This window comes from Paroedura picta, chromosome 1, assembly GCF_049243985.1.
Source record: "Paroedura picta isolate Pp20150507F chromosome 1, Ppicta_v3.0, whole genome shotgun sequence".
Classification (NCBI taxonomy): domain Eukaryota; kingdom Metazoa; phylum Chordata; class Lepidosauria; order Squamata; family Gekkonidae; genus Paroedura; species Paroedura picta.
The window spans coordinates 81,592,148-81,617,596 of NC_135369.1; the positions used below are offsets into that span (position 1 = coordinate 81,592,148).

Sequence of the window (25,449 nt, forward strand, 5' to 3'; positions counted from 1 at the left end):
TAAACACAGAACTTCAGTTTGTATGGTTCAAAGAACGTCCACTGAATTTTCTGAAAACCATTCCCACGCATACAATCACACACAGAGACAGCATGGCCACACACTGGCCACAACAACACATTGTGACATGGGAAGAAAACACTGTTACCAGATAGAACCATCCCTTGCACCCTCTACTTCTGAGTTCTCTTTGTGCCTTTTTCCTGCTGACAGGGCTCAGCCCTAGAACCTGTTTTCCACATGAAGGGGACCTGCATAAGTGATCATAGCATTTATTTATTATTTACATTCATATACATCCTGCTTTTCTCCCCAATGGGGGCTTATATCATTCTTTGCAATGTATCCTCACAACACTGCTGTGAGATAGATTAGGGCTGAGAGTATGTGACTGACCCCAAATTACCAGCAAGCTTCCATGGCAGGCGGGGGATTTGAACCTGTGTCTCCAGACCCTAGTCCAGCACTCTTAAACATTACACCACTCTAGCATGCCTCTGATCACTTGTATTGTCCTCCACTTTAAAAGACCATGCACATTAAGGAGTTAAGGATAAAGGATCTACATCTGAGGGCATAACTTTCAGGCACATTTGAGTCCCAGACCCTCCCTTTTCAAAATGAAACACTATCTCCTGATTTCACATACAAGGGGTTTCAGGTAGAGTTACTAGAAATCTTTTCCCTTTTTCATACAAGGAATGACTCAAATACCTCTGAAGTAGACTGGGGCAGGCTACTAATTAATTAAATCCCATAACTTTGAAGTGAGCAGGCACTTAGTCACTGTGTCTAAGTAAAAGAGTCAGACCTTTGAAAGCAGAGTTCAAAGTCCACTTTTATAATGGGTGGATTGCTAAATTTGACAAACTCCCAATTTTCAGATGGAGGCTAAGGATGAAAATCTGAATACTGGCTGTGCTTAAATTCACTATTTGTTGCATTTAGTATTCAAGGATTTGAGAGCATGCAATTACAATATGAGAAACATCCAACACCAGGCATGCCTACACCGCTCAGGTCTGCTTTATATGAATTGGAGCAAATTTTAAGACAATAATGGAGTGTAAGAATATATGGGCCTCTGAATCCATTTGAGATTTCCCCAAATGATCCTGAGCAAGTCACTGAATCTAAGCTTTTCATCTATATAAAGCAATTTTACAACATCTATAGATTACAACGAATCTGTTAAATTTAGCAGGAACAGAACTGGGACTTCTGCAACAGCTAATACATCTACACAGATTTTCCCCACTTAGCTAAGATAATTTCTATAACTCCTTGTTAACACTACCTGCTCATTCATTTAGGCAAATTCAGCTTCCTTTAGTAGGTACTTAGTAAGCCTGTTTAAAACAACTGACAATCTCATTATGTGCAATTTCTGGTATTATTAGGGTTTAGAACACAAGGCATGTCTTCAGTGTCATGACCCAGTCCTTTCTAAATAGCAGTAAAGCTGATGAGAACATGCAAAGCTCTTGTGGCAAAATTCCACACTGACACACAATCATGATTGGATCTCCCAAGATTTTCTTTAACACTAAAAAGAAGCTGTGTGGATGGGAGACTGGAACACAAGGCTGGGAAAGTGATCCATTTACTGATAACAGTTGGGGGAGCAATTCCTAACCACCGCAATAAGGGAAAAGGCAGCAATCCATACACAGGCTTGTTCTCATTCATCTGGAATTCAAGGACAGAATATCATCAGAGGGCATGGCTTTCATGGAGGTTTAATGACTGGTGTTTCTGATTTTTTTCAGATTAAGCACTGGCTTTGCTAACACACATTCCTTGCCTGTGCCAAAGCTGGAGGTTTCCAAATTGATCTGTCAAAGGCCTGCAGCAGAGTAAGACGGAAATAAGGCAAAAGGTGGTAGTGTCTACTGTCCTACTTGAGACTACAGGTAAGGGATGACTTTAAAAAAAAATGCTCCAATGCATTTAAAAGTGACACATCAAGGAACAGCCTGGACTTTTCCCCAAACTACTAATTTCCTACTTAAAGCGGGCTTTTTAAAAATATAATTAAAGTATGTTTAAATATTTAAAATATTTAATCATATTTTTCAAAAACATAGGGAAGAGGAAGCAAAACTGGGACTACTTCCTGGTCATCTCAAGTAGGACAGCACACTACCTTCCCAGGATTCTGCCCCTTCATTCTGTTGCACGGGTAGGCCGGCCCTGACACTCCTCTGCTGTGCGCACAATTCTTCTCCCCAAGTCTGCCCTTCTGCCAGGCTCCTTCCCTGCTGACAAGAGCAAGACTTCTGCATTGCAAAGCACCATGAGAGACAAAGCCTTTCTTAATGTCACGAGGGCCGGTTCAGACATGCAGCAGCTGCACCGCTGAAGTCCCTTGAGGCAATCGTCATCCAGATAAATCATATCCATAACCCAGTGTTGAGCTAGTCCCCACCGCACAGGTTCACACGGGATTATCTCTCACTAAGTTATGGAGACAGATAGGCCACTTGAAGATCGCAGTGAGGAGGACCTAGTACTGCTTCCACATATGGCTCAAGAGACCATGGTGTGTGTCTCAACACTTCTTTTGCTGAGTGACATTTTTCGCAAAACAATTCCGAAAATATACATATGTTAGATTTACATTTAATTCAGAGAGAAACACAATAAGCATTGCTGTACCGAAACACCACCTATGGGGGGTGGGAAGGGGGAGTATGGAAGAGTCCTAGCATTCTCTCAGATTGGCATACAAGCTAATGATGAACTACTAATAAACAGGATTATTCCTATTTTCAGAGACACAACAAATAACAGTGGTACAATTTAGGGATTTTCTCAGTTTCAATGCAGCTATTATAGAACACATAGGATTGCCAACCTCCAGGTGGCACCTGGAAATCTCCTGCTATTACATTTGACTTGCAGGGGATCAAGATCAGTTCCCTTGGAAAAAATGACTAGTTTGAAGGATCAATTCTATGACTTTATATAGTCCTGAGGTCCCTTCTCTCCCCAAATCCCAACTTCCCTCGGCTTCATCCCCAGGTATTTTCATCCCAGAGCTGGCAACCCTAATGACTCAATTTTGTTTGGAAAGCTTAAAAGAAACTAACCCAGAATTTCCATTGTTTGTATTACCTTTTATGATGTAGCTGAATTCTTGTCCAATAAAGAGGCTTCATTGGTCGAGAAGGTTCTATTGCATGTTTTCTGCTCCCTTTTTCCTGGTTCATCCCCATTACAAATAAACCAGTTGGCAAGGGGGGTTGAAGAAACCCAGAAACTTGTGGAAGGCTAGCAGTTGATGGAAGTGGCACACCCATACCAGGCAAAGGTGGGGGAGGAGGAGGAGGAGCTCCAGCTCCAGGCAAAGGTGGAGGAGGGGGCAACACATCCATGCCTGGCAAAGGTGGAGGAGGTGGGGGGATACCTACACCAGGTAATGGTGGGGGAGGAGGGGGAACACCCATGCCTGGCAAAGGTGGGGGAGGAGGGGGAACACCCATTCCTGGCAAAGGGGGAGGGGGAGGAGGGAGTGGTATTCCCAGTAATGGCTGGGGACAAGGTTGTGCCCCCATGTCTGGCAAAGGGGGAGGTGGAGGCACTCCCATTCCTGGTAAAGGTGGTGGTGGTGGTGGCACTCCCATGTTTGCCAAAGGTGGGGATGTAGCAGGTATCTGCAGTCCAGGAGGAAGAGAGGACAAGAGTGGACCATCCTTGCCAGGCAGTGGTGGTGCAGGAGGTATAGCTGCCCCTGGCAAAGGTGGAGGGGGTGGCACTGTCATTCCAGAAAAACATGGTGGAGGTGGCATATCCATGGGCAGAGGAGGAGGAGGAGGAGGAGGGATAACTGCAAAACACACAGCAGAGGCAGGAAGAGGCATGCCCATTTCAGGCAGAGGTGGTAATGGTGGTGGAGGAGGAATACCTTCACCAGGCAATGGTGGGGCAGGAGGTGGCATTGGGCAAGATGAAGACGGGGGGTATCCTGAGGCAGGTAGGTATGGTGGTGGAGGTATTACACCTGAGCCAGATGAAGTTAAAAAAAGGCCACCTGCTCCAGGCAGGGAACTAGACAATCCAGTGGGAGAGCTGGAATTGGGATGAGAATTTAAGGATGGGGAATGTTCACTGCAAGCAATACTTTCAGTACTTAGAGGTGGATGGGATGATATAAATTCCTCAGAAGGTAATAAATTAGCATCTAGTCCTGAAGGCCGTGGCAAAGGTTGTTTATCTTGGGCAGCATCCAGCTGTACTGAAATCCGTTTGGGTGAGAGAACTAAAGATATTTCCGAGCAAAAGGTGGTTTGTGACTCAAGTGTTGGCAAAGGTTGAGTTGGCCCTTGACTTGCATCCCCTTGGAGAAGCTGTGGCAGTGTGCTGGCTGAAGGCATTGTGTGTATTGAACAATCTTCTGTTGGTGAAGTCTGTACTGATTTTGCAGATATTGTTTTAGACAGGTTACATGGTTCCTCCTCATGAAGACCTGTGTCAGAGAGCCCTTCAGAAGTTGGAGGCTTGATTTCGTTCTGCTGAGTTCTACAGGAAATTGGCAACTCAGCTGCCGGAAACTGTTTCTCTAACTCGGCAATTTTTGATTTCAGATCTTGTATGGTTTGCTCAAGCCGCTGAATTTCATTTGCACGCTCTTCTGATTTCATTATAACATCCGCCTACAAGAAGGATAAGATAAGGTAATATGCAGAAAAGGCATATAATATTTGCTAGTATAGCAAGAGAATGCAGAGACAGAATTCAGACATATCACCTGGTCAATCATTTGAACACATCTGTTAATGGTGAGTGTTAAAGTACTGTGGCATATCCAATTTAAGATACTTCATACATTCACTTAAAAATGTTACTTGCTTGAACCTGTAACAGAGACCCAGCAACAAAGAAGGTGATGCAGGCAAGGGGACACAATATCTGAGTATGAATAATGTCACAACTTTATTTTATAGTTTTAAAAATGAATGAGCTACAGGAACTCTTGCTTTTGTTGTAGGCAAATATAATCCCATCTGTCATAACAGAGGGAATCCAGTTAAACAGGAAACTGTGTTTGTAGCCACTTCCATAGCGACCACTGACCTGGGACTGCTGCTGACACATCCTTGAGGCAGCATGCCCTTAGGTATACCACACACACACAAACACAAATCAGAAAACTATATTAAACCTTCTCTTTGGGTGCATGGGGAGGATTTACTTCTCCATGCCCTCCATTTTCTGCACCCTAGCTATTAGCTAACTCAAATACTTTGGCCACCTCATGAGAAGGATTCCCTGGAGAAGAGCCTAAGGCTGGGAGCGATTGAGGGCAAAAGAAGAAGGGGACGACAGAGAATGAGGTGGCTGGATGGAGTCACTGAAGCAGTCGGTGCGAGCTTAAATGGACTCCGGGGAATGGTAGAGGACAGGAAGGCCTGGAGGATCATTGTCCATGGGGTCGCGATGGGTCGGACACGACTTCGCACCTAACAACAAGCTATTGGCAGTTCTTCCAGAAATCCTTTTGTAACATTGTTGCAAATGCTATATTTACTTCTTTCTGCAATAAGAAAACCTATAAGCTGTGGATTTTTAAAAAAATAAATGATAGCCCTAATCAAATATCTGTGGAGTCAATACATTCCTGCTAGAAGCCAAATCCAGTGACTCATAATGTAGTCATAACTTACAGAGTAATTGTGATTTGCCTTATGCCTTCAGTGCAGTCTGGTTTTCACCTAGTTTACAAGATAGTTTCTTTAATACAAATTTGCAGTTGTGTGTGTCCAAAAGTATTTGGGGAGAAGACTCATGTGTGGTTCTGCTGTAAAAGCAGAGCTAAATTTGATTTATTAATATACATGCATTAGTTGATTGAGATTCAGTTCCCTGGAGCAAATCACAAGCTATAAACAAGCCAAACTAAGCCTGCATTTACCACTGGAGCCACTTTGGCTTATAATGCTCAAAACTAGCCAAAGAACAACTACCCAGGGCTCCAAACTGCACAATGGAACGAGACTAAAGGACAACTTAGTTTATTTCTCCAATTACAGTATTTTGTGCCAGTTTCTCACTCATTAAGTTTCTAATTAAATTCAGTTCTTTTTCTTTAAACATCCATTTGTGGTTCACTTTGTTAAAGGCACCAAAGAGAAAACAAGACATAATGGCAGCCAACACTAATGCTGACGGATGTACAATAAATCATCAAGGCTTCAAAAACCAAACATTCAAGATGCATATATTCCCCAACATCTAAAGCCATTAGAAATCAGGTGTTTTGCTTATGGAATGCCTTTCCATAGAATACAGCCAGCTTCATTTGAGATGCAGGGCATTTCTTACCAAGGCTCATGTGAAAACAGCCTCTGATGCTTGATCAGTATTTTGTTTTGATCACACGAAAGCAGCTTGAAATAGCCTGTGTGGCATTTCATGTCCACCTGTTCTTGGATCCTTCATTTGAACTCTTCTTTGTCTGCTGTGAAGTCAGTTTTTCACAGCAGAGTGCACTTCTCTGGCACTAGGCATTCACACATGTCCAGTGTCTTCCCAGAAGCCCAAAAGGGCCTAGTGCCACAGGAGAAATCTCTACAGTGGAGGACCTGCTATCATAACAGATGAAGAGCAGAGGTAGCAAAACCAAAGAATATGATCCAAGTCATAATGTGTATTACAGTTTCTTAAGTCTTCCACCTGGCAGGGAGCATCCCCACGGCAATGCTTGGGAGCCAATGACAATGTGATCTTGGTCAATGTGGAAACTCTACTACCAAAGGAAATATGGACCACACTAAATGTTATGGTGGCCATGGGTCCAATCTACTGTGCCTTCTCAAGTGCTGCAACAAACTTTCCCCGGGCACTTTCAGCACTTCAAAGGTTGCCTGTTCCAACTGTACCGCCCACCCCAGCATTTTAAAATGGCAAAATCTACTTTAAGATGGCATTGCCGGCCCCCTGTAATATCTAGTTTAGCTGTAAGGAGCAATGTGGGAAAGTGTTAAGTAGCTTCCCTGACATGAAGTACCACATAGATTGTCCCGTACTCTTAGAGTTACAACATATTAGAAATTAAAGTTTCAGCAGGGAAGGGAATACAGGCAGAAATTTAGCCTATGTGTCACTTAGCCCTCATTTCAAGCCCCAAGAGTAAGCAGTAGGGAAATCGATTTACTCTTAACCTGATCACTAGAAAGGCTTTCAAGGAAGCCGAGCTGAGTCACCAGGCTTCTGCTCTTCCTGCCCCACGTGTTGGCCATGAGGCCTTTTCCCTTCCTCCACATCCACCTCTATCTAACCTCACTTCCCAGCTTGGCAGGAACTGTGTCTGATACCACAGCACATCTTGTTACTGTGGAACAAGATGATTACTCTTCTGGAACCATCACCAGAAAGTGATTATAAAACCACAAACTCGTAGGAATTTGTTTTGCAAACAAGACTTTTTCCCCGAAGACAATGGTGTTTATAGGCTGACACTTTAAATTAATGTAAAAGTGGTAAACAATGAACATTAATGAAGGGCTTTCCACATTTTATGTTGTCTCTGGCCTGCCTGCATAAAAGGCAGAGTTGGATATATAAAGCCAACAAAATTCTACTGCCCACACAATACAAAGGCACAGTGAGAGATCAAAGTTCCTTCACAAAAACGACTTTTCCTGATGGATTTTTGCCTTTCTTTTAGTTCAGTAATAAAGTGCCAAAAGGGAAATCAAGTAAGTTTCTATGCAGGCATTACCTTAAAATCTAGCCTCAAATTGTGGCTAATGGATGTTACCCTCCATAGTTTTATGGTTAGGCATGCAATACAAGTTTTGTCTTTGTGCAACTGTTTGAGAGGGCATCACAGTCACCTGTGAATAATAGATTCCAAATGAAGAGAATCATTTTGCACAACTCTTAAGGGGGCCATTAATTTTGACACATTTGGATAATAAAAAGGCCGAGGCTGAAAAACACCAGTGCAATCTGATTGCATGTAACCTTGAGCTAAATGTCCTAAAACCTGCCAAAAGGAGTGTTAGTAGGATTTGTTTGGGGGAAACTATTTATTTGCTTTGGTTATAGGTTGGAAAAGTTTACTTTTACCCCCAAATCTTTTCCAAGTCTTTATTTTCCCAGAGAACATCTTGCCTCTTGTAATTTTTCTACATCTATCCACCCATTGAGGAGATGAAAGGATTGCTTCAAGAAAAACAAGACTATGACCTTCTACATACAATTTGGCCTGGTTTTGAGATAACTTCTAGAATGTCCCTAAAAAGATTAATTAAGTTTATACAATCTAAAAATCTTGTTTGCGGAAAGATGGAATTTTCCCCTCTGAGTTCAGCCAAGGAGGAAAACATTAGGTTGACCACATCCTTTAATTTTATAATACCCATACTAACCAATTCCAACATAAAATAAATTATTATTAAACAATAAGGCACAAGAGCTGGCATTTCTAACTGAAGACAGTCCCTTTTGTTTGGTTAGACACTAGGAACCTTCAAGAACTTGTAAAGTTTAATAGCCATAATATCTACTATATCTACTTATACAATCAAACTGTCTAAGCTACTTGTGTTTTGAAAAGTAGATTGTACTGATTGCTTCTTTTACCACAACATTTACAACTATATGTTTTGAAGGAGTTACAGAGAGGGGCCCTGCATCACTCTATGGGTAACACGTGTTATCTTCTTGAACAGGATGCCTCTTTATGCCTTAACCTGGGAGCTGCTCCCTGACCCCTCCTTTCTATCTTTGTCCTCTCATTAATTTCAAATGACCTCCCCTGGAAACACATATCTCTACAAGTCTCTCCTGTAGATACAGCGCCCTCCTGCTCCCATACAGGTGATGCCAGACAAGTGGCCACGTGAGAGGGAAAGTACTCTAGATTATAATTCTTACTCTTCTTTTGATCTGAACATGAACTGGATCAACTTAAAAAGGTAAGTTTACCTTTTTTGCAATATACTTCTTAAGAGATTTATTTACAACACTCACTATCATGCAATTCTATGACTGCGCAAACACTGCAATATTAAAATGTTAAGGGTCCCTTTACTCACACAGTCTCTATTATTACATATTGATTGGACATTGATTAGAACAAAGATGGCATTTATTTAGTACAGCTAATGTCTTTAAACTGATGAGGGAAAATCTTTTTTCGGCTTCAACTCCTGCTTAGGGGAAAGAAGGGGCTCCCACCTTCACCCTGTGCTATCTTCAGACACTAAAACACCCCCTAGTTATTTACATCAGTTTGGAAAAGCATGAGCTTGGAATACTGCACATGTGCCTCCAAAGGTATTTATATAATGTGCCAGGGGAATGGGCAATGTCTGAAAGTGGCCTGGGCATAAGAAGAAGAGCTGGTTCTTATATGTTGTTTTTCTCTACCCAAAAGAGTCCCAAAGCAGCTTACAGTTGACTTCCCTTTCCTCTCCCCACAACAGACACCCTGTAAGGTGGGTGAGGCTGAGAGAGCCCTGATATTGCTACTTGATTAGAACAGCTTTATCAGTGTCCTGGCGAACCCAAGGTGACCCAGCTGGCTGCATGTGGGGGAGTGCAGTATCAAACCCGGCTCACCAGATTAGAAGTCCACACTCCTAACCACTACACCAAGCTGGCTGTACACCAAGGCAGAAGCCCCCTCCCACAGCCCAAATAGTAGTTCAAGCCTACAAAGACTTCTTCTAACCTTGGAAAATCTATTTCTGCAACTGACCTGCGACAGCGGGGAAAACAAGCTGGGTTCAGGAAACCCAGGTTCACCAAGTGAACAAATATATCACAATCTAGCCTTAAACATGCCAGATCAGTAGCTTGCGTCTGAATAAAGCATGCTCATGTATTCAGCATGCTTGCCATAGGATTCTTTTCCAAAGCAAGAAGGGAGATATTGTGTTTGGCTGTGCTTCCTGTATCAGCCACTTGGGGTTTGGTTTCACCTCCTGTGGCAGCCTTTTGGGGACGGTATTCACCACCTCCTCTTGAAATTCCAAAGGCACCTGTGGGATTAAAAAGGTCAGGAAGCCCTTTTGAAGAGTTTGTATATATTTAGAAATGACTGATTATGCACGGTGGTAGCCACACCAGGCCACTGCCGATTCCTACTGGGGCACCTTGCCTTACTACATCCTGTGTATGCAGAGGGGAAGAATTTCCCCAGTGTACAAGGTCCACCCCGGAGTTGGGTGTGTGCATGCACAAATCCAGGGTGGAAAAGGTCCACCATACCTCATGGTGGCAGCAGCAGTAGGGGGATGAGGGGCATATGGATCCCACTGCAGGATGGTGGGATAGCGGTATGCTGCTATCACACCATTGTGGGGGTGCAGAAATGCCCCGTTCAGCTCTGCAGCACCATGAAGCTGAATAGGGTATTTTGTGTCTGTGCAGGGACACCATAGGTGTGGGGGCCTGCCACAGCCAGGCCTCTGCAGCAAAACAGTGAACGTGGAAGAATATGCATTCCCTTGTTGTGGGCCATCCGAGGCCCTGATTCAGGCCAGAGCTGGGATGGCGGCGACATCATGCATATGCAGGGATTAGCCCCACTGCCCTGTTGCTACCAGCCTAGGCTATCTGCCCCATGCATAATCAGTCAATAAGCCTCTTAGAAACCAGAAAGACTTATTTCTGAGTAAACATGCACAGGATGGCAGTGCATATGATATGCCCAAAAGTTTTCTTTATTTCCTTTACCATGACCAAGGACTTCCCCATATTTTAACTGCACTTTAGTTATCTAAGGGTCTCATATTTGTAATCAAAGCTCTTGAAGTCATAATTTTAACTTAAAAGCAATTTTAAAAAATAATAATAATTGATGTTGTTGTTGTTGTTGTATGCTGCCCTTTCCTGAACAGATTATCCTGATTCAAATACTCTTGCCATTTGAGTAATTTCTACACTTTGGAAATGACAGGTAGAAAATAAAAGGAAAATTATAGAAGACTTCCTTGGATATTAACTATAACCAGTAAATAATTGTAATTTATTTCTTCTCATTTCATTACTAAGATAAATTGGCATACTCAGATAAATTGGACAAACTTACAAAAGGAGGATGCCTTCAGAGCAAGAAAAAGAGAATCTTAAATACAGTTGGTTGAAGAAAGTGAATGTAATTGTTTCCTCCCCTCAGACAAAGAATATATAATTTGATTAAACATATTACCAGCTCTATAATAATCCTCAAAACCTTCCAATATAGGATGGGGGAGACTTGTCTTGGCAGTAGCATGTGATCTAGGAGTCCATACATTGACCCATACATTGAACATGAGTCAACACTATGACTCGGTGGCTAAAAAGGCAAATGGGATTTTGGGCTGCATCAAATGGAGTATTGTGCCCAGATCACTGGAGGTGATGGTACCACTGTACTCTGCTCTGGTTCGGCCTCACTTGGAGTCCTGTGTTCACTTTTGGGCACCCCAGATGAAGAGGGATGCAGACAAACTGGAGCGTGTCCAGAGGAGGGCATCAAAGATGGTGAGGAGTCTGGAGACCAAGACGTATAAAGATTGAGGGAGCTTGGTCTGGAGAGGAGATGACTGAGAGGGGATTGATAACCATCTTCAAGTATTTAAAAGGGTGCCATGTAGAGGATGGAGCAGAGTTGTTCTTTCTTACCCCAAAGGGATGCACCAGAACCAATGGGATCAAATTAATTCAAAATAAATTCTGTCTAAACCTCAGGAAGAAGTTCCTGACAGTTAGAGCAGTTTCTCAGTGGAACAGGCTTTCTCGGGAGGTGATGTGTTCTCCATATTTGAAAATTTTTAAACAGAGACTGGATAGCCAACTGACAGAGAGGTGGATTCTGTGAAGGCTTAAGGGGGTGGCAGGTTACAGTGGATGAGCGATAGGGTTGTGAATGTCCTGCATAGTGCAGTGGGTTGGACTAGATGACCCATGAGGTACCTTCCAACTCTATTATTTTATGGTTCTACTAGATATTAAGCCCGCTGTGGGCAAAAAACAGCGGGCCCTAGCATGATGGGTGGGTGGAGGGATGGGGCGAAGGAAGGAGGAAAAGGAGAGAGACAGAAAGACAGAAAGAAAGGGAGGAAGATAGAGACAGAAGAAGAGGGAAAGAAACAGGTAGCCAGAAAGAGGCAGATGGAAGAGAGGGAGGAAGGGAGAAAGGGGAAAACAAAGGGAATGCTGGGAGGAAGGGAGGAACAGAGTAAGGTAGGTGGCCTTGGGACCTTCTGCTGGGCCCAGGGGCAGGCTTGGCTGCCCCAGGGCCCGGCAGAAGGCTTGGGAAGGGGGCGGCAGGCTTTGCGGCCTACTGCCGGGCCCAGGAGCAGTCTCGGCTGCTCCAGGGCCTGGCAGAAGGCTCGGGACTTCGGGAGTGGGCTTTGTGGCCTTCTGGCGGGCCCAAGGACAGGCAAGCCTGCCCCAGGGCCCGGCAGAAGGCTCCGTGGGCGAGGGGAAGCCGGCCGGAGGACTTACCGCTGGGGAAGGCTTCTTCCTCTGAGCGGCAACTCCCCGGCCGGCCCAGGCGAGGCTGGGCCAACCAGCCAATGGGGAGCCGCGCAAAGCGCGGCTCCCCATTGGCTGCTTGGCCCTAGAGTGACACTCGGAGGGCCCAATCTCCGAGTTTTTATCCCGGACAGGGCCCGCCCTAACTCCTCCCCACTTGCCCTTACTCCTTTATTCCTCCCGCTCCTCTGGAGCGGTGGGGAGGGTTAAAGATGATCCAGAGGTATATAATTATATTGTGCAAGGACTGGCATATGAGGCTAACCATCAGAGCTATATTCAAGTACAGCACCCCACCAGCATCGATAGGCAGTTTTCTCCCCCCCCCCCCACCACCACCACAAAGATAAGATACAGATAGCTCTGAAAGATTCACAAGAACCAGCATGCACAGGTGGGTATTTTACCAGCTTCTTCAAACACCTCATTAAAGCCTCTACAATAAGAACAAACATCTACATGCTAGACAATTCTCTGTCTTAAGGACATCTCCACTCGCCTAGAATGATCCCATTACTGGAGGGCTGCAGTTTGACTACCCCTGATCTAGAGTAACGTTGGTCTCCACTGAAAATGGAGGCCAATTACTCTTCCTCTTTTTTGTATAACAAGTTATATGACAAAAACATACGACAAAAATATTCTTACATGTATAATGAGGTTTTCTTGCAGGGGCATATTTCAAGTAGGGGTCCTGTTCTAGTGGGAAAGCTTCCAGCATCACTGTTAATTGATGCTTTAGGCTGACCCTGCATTGAACATGAAGTTAGACTAGATAGCCTGTATGGTCCCTTCTAACTCAATGGTACTATGAGTCTTTGGGAGGAAATGGTGGGAAAGGAGCATGGGCCAGCATCATGCCAGCACACTGAAATCATTTCCATCATTTTAACTTGGAGTTTCTGTGAATGTCCAAGCTCTACCTGCAAATACCCAGGAATATTTAAAATCAAAGCCCTTCCTCACAACTGTGAGCAAACTATACCATGGATCATCATCATGATTGTATAAAGAATACAGATCTTACTTCATGAGGCTTATAGACTAGATTAGCGATCCCCAACCTGTGGGCCATGGATCCCCAACCTGTGGGCCATGGATCACATATGGTCCTTCGACTAATTGGAGGTGGGCCCCGAAGGACGCCTTCTCCCCCCCCCCCGGCCCTTTACTTCATCCCCCCCAGCCCTTTACAACACACTTTGGGTGTCATTGTCTCCCATCACTCCCAAACAAGCTCAGCGTTCCCATTGATTGGTCATTGTCATGAGTTAAAATTTCCATGAAAATAAAATGTTCCTTATGTTCATTGTTGTGGCGTGTCTGTATCTTATTTTGAAGGGATGTTTAAACATTACCATAGCGATCAGAGAGCGCTAGGGCAGTGGTTGAGAGTAGAGGAGTAAACTACCCCCCTGCACCGGGCCTCAGTAAAAGGCGTTGAGTGGTCTCCGGTGAGTGATCCCCGGTGTTGAGTGGTCCCCGGTGATAAAAAGGTTGGGGACCACTGGACTAGATGACATACTGAGCACCAAGACCTATTGTTCCAGAGCCTATATATTTATGGTTGTAATCCTTATTCCAGGCTTTCACAGCAGGGGTTTGATAGCCCTGGACAGGTTTCCTGATTGGGTAGGAATTAATTATTTTTGAAAAAAAATAATTAGTGAAATTATTAAAAATTAATTAATTCAAATATACAAAAATAAATATGGAATCTTTAAAATGTTTACAATACTTTAACAGAGCTGCCTCCAACAGAAGCATGAGGATGACGAGCACATTGAATGATCTTTAGCTATACAGTATTCCATATGCATCTGATTTAGATATCAAATAATTATATTAAGAGAGGATACGATCCTTACATATATAATGTAAGAAGTTAATTGCCTTGTTAATTTGTATTTATTGGATCTAGAAGCTATATAATTTGTAAAAGATATTGCTGATTCTATGTGAAGCTGAATACAGAAAGATCTATATGGTAATCTACAGCTTGTTGTCCACTGTAGCAGAAGCATACATTTTAGTCAAGACAACAGATGTCACATTTTTTACTTCTCAGTTTGATTTTAAAACGTGCTGCAGCAGCACATAAATGCTCAGGGTGCATGTGCTGTATCTTTCAAGACATGGCTGTGCATTCTTGCAAATTATGGCAGTATACCACCTGGATTTTACTTTAGTATAAGAGACAGAAACTATAGTCCCTCTCATGTATACCATAACCAATTAATTAATAACAATTTCTTTGAGTGCCAGCTTTCCACAAAATATTCATAGAATCATAGAGTTGGAAGGGGCCATACAGGCCATCTAGTCCAACCCCCTACTCAATGCAGGATCAACTTAAAGCATCCAGGATAATTAGCTGCTGCATGAAAACTGTCAGTGGGGGAGTTCATCTTCCCCTTAGGCAGTCAATTCCACTGATGAACTACTCTGAGAACATTTTTTTCCTGATATTTAGCCAATATTCTCCACATAGTTTAAACCCATTACTGTGGGTCCTATCCTCTGCTGCCAACAGGAACCTTTCCCTGCCCTCTTCCTTTCAAATACTTGGACAGCAATCATGTCCCCTTTCAACTCTCCTTCTCCAGGTTGAACTTTCCCAAGTCCCTCAGCCTTTCCTCATTGGGCTTGGTCCTCAGGCTCCAGATCATTCTCGTCACTCTCCTTTTTGAAGTGAGGCCTCTGGAACTGCACACAGTACTCCAAGTGGGGTCTGACTAATGCAGTATACAATGGGACTATGACATCTTGTGATTTTGATATGATGCCTCTGTTGATACAGCCCAAGACTGCATTTACCTTCTTTTCTGCCTCACAACACAATCCATGAGTAGCCCAACATCATGTTCACACACAGTGCTATCCAGAAGTGCATCTCCCATCCCATATGCAGGGTTCTCGTTTTTGTGACCCAGATGTTGAACTCTCCTCTTCTCCTTATTGAATTGCATCTTGTTCTCATTTGCCCACTTTTCCAGCGTGTTTAAGATCTTGTTGAACTCTATGTCTTCTGGGGTGTCTGATACTCTTTCCTGTGTGGTGTCATCTGCTAATTTAATTAGTAAATAGACAAATTTAATCTGTAAATTCATACTGGGTAGATACTCCAGAAGGCAGCTGGGCACCTTACTTTCAATATTCCATGAACTACACACATGATGGGTATTTTCCATGTTTGGAAAGACCTCAGGAGAAGTTACTAATAATGCAAATTTAGCAGTGACAGGAAAACACTAATTCAGCCAGGCACCAATGTCTGACTCAGATAAATATTTATGCCCATTGAGAAATATCAAGTTTTGCAAGGGAGAAGCCCTACAATTTTGAATTACAAAACTCATTTAGGAATCTGCAGCTGCCATCTAGTGGGGATTCTACAAATTGCTATCTTTGAAAGCATCCTTACCACTACCATTGTTGCTGCAACATTTGTTTGAGTGGGTTAGTTAGCTGGCTGATCTACTTTAATTTTAATGCACTGCAAAAATTAGAGCTTTCCATCGCTGCTCATAAATATCCATGCTGTTTTAGACTTGAGTCTTCATGATTATTCCTGCAACTTAGAGAACCAAAGTCCCTGCTTGAAAGATTTATTTTAAAAAAGAAATCTGAGGTACCAAGACAGAATTTTCAATTATTTGGAAAGACTGAATGAATCCTCTGTCTCACACAGAGACTTAAAGCCTTCCAGATATGTCAAAATGGAAAATCTCCTAAAATCAGTCAGGCACATAATGAGTGCAATCGGGAAAAATTGAGAAAAATGTTAGGCTGCACTCAGATGTTAAAAAGGTAAAGGTAAAGGTATCCCCTGTGCAAGCACCGAGTCATGTCTGACCCTTGGGGTGACGCCCTCTAGCGTTTTCTTGGCAGACTCAATACGGGGTGGTTTGCCAGTGCCTTCCCCAGTCATTACCATTTACCCCCCAGCAAGCTGGGTACTCATTTTACCGACCTCGGAAGGATGGAAGGCTGAGTCAACCTTGAGCCGGCTGCTGGGATTGAACTCCCAACCTCATGGGCAGACAGATTCAGACAGCATATCGCTGCCTTACCACTCTGCGCCACAAGAGGCTCAGATGTTACAAAACAAATAAACAAGCAAACAAAGATTGCAACAGATCTTTTCTACCAGCAGAGGCATCCCACAAAGCCTGTTAGGATTTGGGGGATCAAATTTGCTGTAATCCTTTGCCTCACCAGATGATCTTAAGGTCGCAACTGCAAAGGTTTAGGTAAGTTTTTTTGGTGAGCAAGTAGAACACTGAGATCAAAGAGGCTGGAGTTGTATATAAATACTAAAGAAGATTTCTTCATTTACAGATAGGGTGCAAAAAAATTGATCAACCTCACAGATCTTCTGATAGTCGAAGAAATCTGGTTGAGGAACATAAATTTAAATCAGTTCTGGCTTCAGAACGTGGGTTAAATTTTCTTTGATGTTTTCAGGAGTACTGTGTTCAGTTTTGGGCACCCCAGTTGAAGAGGGATGTAGACAAACTGGAGTGTGTCCAGAGGAGGGCAACAAAGATGGTGAGGGGTATGGAGACCAAGATGTATGAATAAAGGTTGGGGGAGCTTGGTCTGTTTAGCCTAGAGAGGAGACGACTTAGAGGGGATCTCATAACCATCTTTGAAATTTTTTAAACAGAGACTGGATAGCCATCTGATGGAGAGGCTGATTCTGTAAATGCTTAAGGGGGTGGCAGGTTACAGTGGATGAGTGATAGGGTTGTGAGTATTCTGCATAGCGCAGGCGGTTGGACTAGATGACCCAGGAGGACCCTTCCAACTCTATTATTCTATGACTTAGGTATAAACAGGCTTTTACTGACTAAGCCACTAGAGGGTGGATCCTCTCAGCCATACACCCTTTCTCAGGAGTCAGATTGAATGGGGTACGGTCTGCTCCTTACCAGAGGCAGGCCTAACAATCAGGTATTCTATTCTCTCACAGGCGTAGAGTTAAACCACTCTGCAATACTGTCAGGCAGAACTACTCTTCTAACTGTCTGCTCCTTTGCTGAGACAGACCCCAAACTATCACTGCACTCTCTTCGAGGCAGATCTGAGCTCTATTCCTCCTGTGCTTCTCTCCAACTTCCCATCCCTTCCCTGCAAGGTGATTGGATGCTAGAGCTGTATTTCCATAGGCTCAGCTGACTTGTTAGTCTCCCCTTCAGACATAGGACAACCTCCAGCCCATCATCCACAAGCAAAGAGGTATTAAACTGCAATCTGGCACAAACACAGCTTTCACACTTCTCATCTTGTCTAGCTGGCAGAAGGATGCAAAGCCTTCCGGTCTGATCAAGTTCCAGTTCCCTGTTACATCTGAATGCATGCATGTCTTTCAGTTGAAGTTTGCCTACTCCCTACAAACTGGGATTCTAAACTGGAATTAAAATTTAGAAATTTGGCTTGTGCAGAGTAAACAAATTTGATTGAAGCACTTGCATTTGGCTATCAGTATGTATTACAGCTTCATCAAATTCAATAACATGTCTGGTGGACAGAGACAGGAGAAATGAGAGCGGATGAGTGCAGCAATAAAGTTGTAACCATGCATGGCTGCTGTGTAATAGCAACTTGTAATATTGTTTGAAACAGCCTCTGTACAGTTTTTGAAAGCTAGCAGAATCTAGGGGTGTGCATTTGGCTAAACTGAGCAACAAAAATACCTGTCTGGTTTGGGGGGGGGGATTATTATTTAAACCAATGACAGATTCTTTGATCTGATTGACTACCAGTGTAGATAAGCCTGATGATTTAAATAAATTAAAAAAACCTTTTGGGGATATTCAGCTATACTAGTCAGCTGGGACAGCAGGAGCTGAGAGAGCTCTCCGCTCCCCCCCCCCCCGCTCTCCCCCCCCACAGCTGATCCTCTCAGAGACCTCCCCACCACACACAGATCCAGGGGGCAACTTCTCCTGGAGCAGGGCTGACTTTTAAACAGCCGTCTTTGTTTCTTTTCAGTTCTACATCCCAGGGGGTGGGGGTGGGTGCGATGGGGAAATCCCAGATCTGAATACTATACCGGTATTTAGACTTCGGATTTTTTGGAAATACTAAATATTGTTCAGGTCCAATAGACCTGAATTGGGGGGGTGATTTTTTTGGGGGGGGGTTAACTACCCCTAGTAGGATCTGTTTACTACTTACTGAAAAGTAATAGAACTGTCATGTTTAATATTTGCTACTGACTCAAGTAGCACAAATTCCATCAATATTAATAAGCAAAAACGTGCTCGCTTCAGCAGCACATATACTAAAATTGGAACGATACGGAGAAGATTAGCATGGCCCCTGTGCAAGGATGACATGCAAATTCATGAATAAGTAAAAACTTTATTGGATTGGACCCATTACCATATCTTGACAGATTAAGTGAAAAGTACACAGATATTTTTTAAATAAATGCAGTTCACCCACACTGAAGTACTTTTATAGAGAAAGAAATATTATAGTGTATTATCAGTGGAAGTATAGCAGTGCAAATGTATTTAGCAAGTGGCTTACTCATCAGTCCTCTTAAAACCAATTCACATATACATATACATATACAGAATTCTGCAGTGCAAACAGATATCTGTAGTCACTGTATTTCTTTTCATATTCTTGGAAAACACATCAGTAGATCTTACAGCATAAATCTGTCTTCAATGTCCAAGAACTGCCAAATTCAGAAGAGGAACATTGTGTTCTACCAGAGCCCATAATTTCAATTGAAAATCAAATATGTATTTGAAAACTATGGCAGGGGACATTCATAAGTTCTTCTTGATGACAAGTGTTTGGAATATGAAGGAGATTCCTATCTGTTACCATGATATTTAAGAACTCAATCATAATAGCAACATTTCTGAAATGCGACCACAGCAGTAACCAGATGGAAAAAAAAATGTTACTTAAATTTGGATGGGAAACTCTTCAAAAATGAAATACTCATACAAGAGTACATTTATGGATTATGTATGACATATAACAACTTCATCACATTTTGCCTCATTTGCATAGAGAAAGCACACCCATTTGGTGCCACGTGGTTCAGAGTCTGAGCCATGATGATGTGAAAATGAGTCATGAGCTTTATCTTACCTACTGAATTTTATTTAAGTACATGGCTGAGGAACATTCTCAGGAAGTTAGTTCTGACTCAAACGGGGGCACCCTATCTTTATTCTGGCAAATAAAGGCCTTAGAGAATTTACAGGAATAGAGTATAAATGTGACAAAAGGATACGGAAATGGAATCAAATTTCCACTTCCATAAATGAAAACAATAAAATAATATGGGATTCAAAAATAAGAATCACCCTGAAAGACACCATTTCATTATTTCTGAATTTGGAGACAGGGGAATTCCTTAAGTACATATAGTATTTGGTATATGGAAAGCATAAGGCCACAACAAAGATCAAACCTGTGCCAAGGAGATCTGCTCAGTCTTATGAATATCTTCTATTTACTTTTTCAAAAGGCTACTGAGCAATCAATGATTCTTATCAAATGAGCAGTAATTCCATTGATATACCTTTAACAGAAGACTGACAGAACAAGCTCTTTCAGTAATCTGTTCTCTCCTTGCTTACGTAATCTTAGAAAATCTGGCCTAATTCTCACTAGAGTGGTAGTCCTACAGCAACACTGCAGGCTACCACCTGTTACCTGTGCAACCATACTCCTGAAATATCACTAGTGCTACCAGATCATGCATTATAACTAGTGAAAACCAGGCCCTCTGGACCGTATCCCATGGTGCCAGAAACCCTGGATCAGTACCTATGCCAATAGACTTCATCATGGGACACTAGCACTTGTGTGGTTCTTCAATCAAAACTATTTAAATTAAGACTCTGGACTGAACATTTGCTCTGGCCTAGACTAAAAGAAAAGTCAGGCCAACCTTTCTCTGCAGAGCATCAGTGAAGCTTGGAATGACTGACTGACCTCATGAACCCAGCATCCCTGCATCTGTGGGAAATATGCGTACAGTGCCGGCAACTTCAAAGAGCATCCTCCTTCCTGAATTCTGCCCCCCCCCCAGTAAGTGGCAGATCTCAGAAGTACTTTCTTACCTCTGAAATCCCCCTCCTAACCATTCTGTCATACCAAAAGCTTTTATTGTTCTATGTAGTCACCTAGATCAAACCAGGTCCAAAGTTTCCCAGATCATTTTGATCATTTCTCTTCCCCAGATCATTTTGATCATTTCTCTTCCCCAGATCATTTTGATCAATTCTCTTTGATCCTTTTGATCCTGGACATCCTGGATAAAATCAACCTTTTGGGCCCACATCAAAGTGGGCATCTGCACCCTTTGTCCAACACCCACTTTTTGCCTACATGGGTTTTACCACATATCTGGCTAAGGAAAGGGTATAAAAACCCTTCCTTGGAGCCCCAGGGTACATCTTCCCCTCTGGTAACCTGACTCAGACTCTGGTTTCATTCGTGTTGCTGACACCCTCCCTCAACGCACCCAACTTCTCCCTGTGCAAGATAGGTAATCGTATGAACCTTGCTGTCTTCTTTCCCAAACGTAGCCACTTCCTCTTTCTGTTGTGTTAGTGTAATTGCTTAGTTTTATTCTGTAAATAAAGCTACAATATTATTTTAAACAGTATTTGTTGTCTGCCTTGGATTCCTGAAGGGCTTCATCACCTAATAAACTGTGCAAAAGAGATCCTGCTATGCAAAAAGATCCCTTTTTGCATAGCTGATTCTCCCAATTTTTAATTCAAAGTGTTTGTTTGTTTGGATTTTTGGGATAACAGAGCATTTCGCTTAACACACCAAAGTTGAGCCAGGGCAGAGGGAGGTTGGCTATTGAGCACTGTCTAGTATTAGCATATAAAGTCTGGCAATCAGAAAGGGAGGTTGAGGGATATGGAAGGGCATGACATGACATTGGCTGTGTTACTGTGCCAGTTCTAGAGAGGAAGAATGAGTGTGACAAAGTATAGCTCTAAGAATTGCTGGAACCTACAGTAAAACCATAGGGATTTTGAGCTACCTGAGGTCCAGATTTTCCCTTTAACTGATGTGGCCACACAGCCAACATCACCTTTTAAAATCCCAAACAGATTTTTGTTCCTCACAGTATCGAGCTCAAACATTGCTCTCACTAATCTTGCGACATCAAAGAGACTGGCGTGGATCCTACCCCTCTCCTATGACTCCACTTAGAAAAGTCTGAAAACTTCCTCCAAGCTGAGAAACCTTCCTCCCACTGAATTCCCTTAAAGGCTAGCTCAAGGCAGCTTACAACTAAAACAATCACACAAATTCTTTTTTAAAAGGCATTCAATAAGCCACTAAACATAAGCTAACATCATTTTACAAAGCCAAAGCATTAACATAGCATAAAATACACATTGAGCAGCTTAAATAATGTAGATGAAATGCTTACCATACCAATTTAAGAGATTAAACTCCCTCAGCTAGAGTAAAAGAATGTTTAACCTTGGCACCTAAAATTAAGGCAAGTACCAGAACAGTAGAGCCTCTTGTGGCGCAGAGTGATAAGGCAGCAGACATGCAGTCTGAAGCTCTGCCCATGAGGCTGGGAGTTCAATCCCAGCAGCAGGCTGAAGGTCAACTCAGCCTTCCATCCTTCCGAGGTCGGTAAAATGAGTACCCAGCTTGCTGGGGAGTAAATGGTAATGACTGGGGAAGGCACTGGCAAACCACCCCGTATTGAGTCTGCCATGAAAACGCTAGAGGGCGTCACCCGCAAGGGTCAGACATGACCCAATGCTTGCACAGGGGATACCTTTACCTTTACCAGAACAGTATCATTTAGTAGGCCCCCCATTAGAACTGTCCGAAGGAGATAATCTGGGAAGACATGTAGTCAACTTTGACCAGACAGCTGCTTTAATTTCTACATATTTAAATGTTTTTTAATAATGGTTTGGGACTAAAATGGTTAGATTTTTTAAGTTTAATTTTTATCTACTTGACAATGTACAATGCATTACATATGTTGTTCACTACCCTGAGCCAGTTTCAGGAGGGCAGCATACAAATCTAATTATTATTAATGCTAACAACAACAATAATAATAATAACAATAATATGGTGGCTGGCTATCCAAAGGCAAGGAACCGCCACTGGAAAATTTCTATTTCTGGTCACCACCCACCTCATGTACAAAGGTGGGGAAACAAAGAGCAACAGTTGTCAAGAACAGTATGGACTGAGACAGTCTTTCAAGTACCCTGGCCCTGAGGCATCTAGGTCTTTAAAGGAAAGAAACAGCACTTTAAATTCTGCCCACAAATATATGAGCAGTCAATGCAGATACTTCAGCATAGGGATGATATTCTCAGTATAAAACTTCCAACAACAACTCGGCTGCCATATTTTAGGACAAGTGGAGTTTAGAATCATGGAATCATATGCCCATTCCACACAGGTTTAATGTAGCAGGAGTGTGGCAAATTGTAATCGCTACTAAAATGCAGTTATTCACAATGTCGTACACAATCTGCCACACTCCTGAAACAGTCCCGCTAGAAGCGCTTCGTTGTAGCGCTTCCAGGATAATCCCAAAAAGTGGATTCACTCTCTGGAAAGCGCTACACTCTTGCAACCCATCTGCAACACTAGCAAAAAAGTTCTGTGTGTTACCATTGTTGCGGTTTCAGCAAAGTCCCTCCCCCTGGCTCTCTCCTCTGATCTTCCGGCGAAGCGATTGCCATTTTTTTTTCTCGGAGCGAGCGGAAAGGAACAAACCGGCGAGCCTTCATTCACCCAGTGAGGCTTCTCCGGCTGCAGTCCCTCCACAGAGCTGCTTTAAGTCACCAAGCAAAACACAGCCCTGTTTGCAAGTTCCCTTTATTTTCATCCGGAAATCGCGCCCGTGCGGGGGGGGGATTTTTTTTTCACTCGGGGGAGCGTGGCAACGATGAAACGGCAGCTCACACACCAGCTGCCAACTAGATGGGTCTCTACGTTAGGAGGAAGCAAGGAATCAAGGCATATTCGTTGCAATGTATGTTTTTCTTTTTTAAAAAAAACATGTTCTTAAAGGCAAAGGGGCTTTTTTGGAGTATGGTAACAACCGCCCATTGGCTGCTTGTTTGATTGACGGCCAGGGGCAGGACAAAGCACGGCAAATATTGCTTCCTTTCTAGTGATTTTTGCCAAGACCTGTGGGAAACAATTGAAATGCAACTGGATTCCATTACAAAGGCAGGTAGGCGTTATGCCGAATTCCACTATTTTAAATTCCGTTTTTTCTTTCCGTAATCAATTTGCCACATTGATCCTGTTGCGGAATGGGCCATAGAGTTGGAAGGGGTCATGCAGGCCATCTAGCCCAACCCCCTGCTCAATGCAGGATCAGCCTAAAGCATCCAGGATAAGTATCTGTCCAACTACTGCTTGAAGACTGCCAGTGAGAGGGAGCTTACCAGGGCCATCTTAATATCATTATGGGCCCCTGGGCAAACCAGTGTACTGGGGCCCCTATGACAACCACTCACAGGAATAAAAAGTAAACGGTTGTTAATTTTAAACATATATGACTGAAATACTAACCCACGGACAGATTATCATGGGGCCCTTATGCTCATGGGGCCCTCAGGCAAGTGCCCATTGTGCCCATCAGGCCCATGCGTTAAAACAGCCCTGGAACTCACCACCTCCTTAGGCACCTGATTCCACTGTTGAACTACTCTGACAGTGAACATTTTTTGCAGATATCTAGCTGGTACCATTCTATACATAATTTAAAGTCATTACTGTCATTCTATCCTCTGCTGCCAACAGGAACCTTTCCCTGCCCTCCACTAAATGACAACCTTTCAAATACTTAAAGACAGCAATCATGTCCTCTCTCAACCTCCTCTTCTCCAGGCTGAATGTTCCCTCATAAAGCTTGTTCTCCAGGGCCCAGATCATCCTCATTGCTCTCCTCTGCACCTTCTCAATTTTGTCCACATCCTTTCTGAAGTGAGGCAAAAACTCCAGAACTGCATACAGTACTCCAGGTGGGGTCTGACCAATGTGGTCTACTGAAGGATTATGACATCTTGCAATTTTTATATGATGCCTCTGTTTATATAGTCCAAGACTGCATTTGCCTTCTTTACTGCCACATCACACTGTTGGCTCATATTTAGCTTACAGTAGCTCAAGATCTCGTTCATACATACTGCTACCCAGAAGTGTATCTCCTATCCAGTATGCATGCTTCTCATGTTTGTCCCCATGAATCTCCAAAGAGTGGTGGATTAAAAATCTAAGGAGTTAATTAATTAATTAAATTTAATAAACATCTAGGGCAGATAGTACCCCTCTCCTGAGGCAGACTGGCAGTGGGTACTGGATGGGGGGAGGGGTAATCAGATGGATTATGACACCTGGGAAATTATTCTTATCAATGTTTTATTGGGGTTTTATTGTGAACCAGCATGAGCCAGCTCTGCCTGGGAGTGGTGGAAATTAAGTAAATAAATAAATAAAGTAATGGTATGAATGAGCTCAGCCTAGACAAGACTGAGGTACTGTTGGACAATGACGTATCTTCTCAAGGACTTAGCCTGTTGTGGAGGAGACTGCACTCTCGCTGAAGGAACAAGTTAATGGCTTGGGCTGGATCCTGTCCTGCAACATTACCCATCCTGGTAACAAGGAGAATGAAGGACCAGGTAATAAGCCTACTGTAAAGATGAAGAATGAGGCTTAGGTGCAGAATCAGAAGAGGACGAGGACGAGGGCGAGGGCGAGGAAAAGGAAAAAGAAGAAGAAGAAGAAGAAGAAGAAGAAGAAGAAGAAGAAGAAGAAGAAGAAGAAGAAGAAGAAGAAGAAGAAGAAGAAGAAGAAGAAGAAGAAGAAGAAGAAGAGTTGCTTCTTATATGCCACTTTTCTAAAAGTGGCTTACAATCACCTTCCCTTTCCTTTCCCCACAACAGACACCCTGTGAGGTGGATTACCTCACAG

At 43.0% G+C, this 25,449-nt stretch overlaps 1 protein-coding gene and 1 non-coding gene across 3 annotated transcripts in view; one reads left to right on the forward strand and one right to left on the reverse strand.

The window, feature by feature from the left end:
• The window catches only part of FMN2 (formin 2), a 223,718-nt gene that overhangs the window by 138,423 nt on the left and 59,846 nt on the right, over positions 1-25,449 (reverse strand). For both annotated transcript variants that reach the window (XM_077345246.1, XM_077345237.1), the window contains one exon: positions 3,118-4,655. In XM_077345246.1, coding sequence (XP_077201361.1) covers positions 3,118-4,655 — 1,538 coding nt within the window. The remainder of the gene's footprint in view (positions 1-3,117; positions 4,656-25,449) is intronic.
• On the forward strand, positions 18,743-18,849 carry LOC143828027 (U6 spliceosomal RNA). The gene has a single exon (XR_013227483.1). It is a non-coding gene; the product is annotated as a U6 spliceosomal RNA (small nuclear RNA).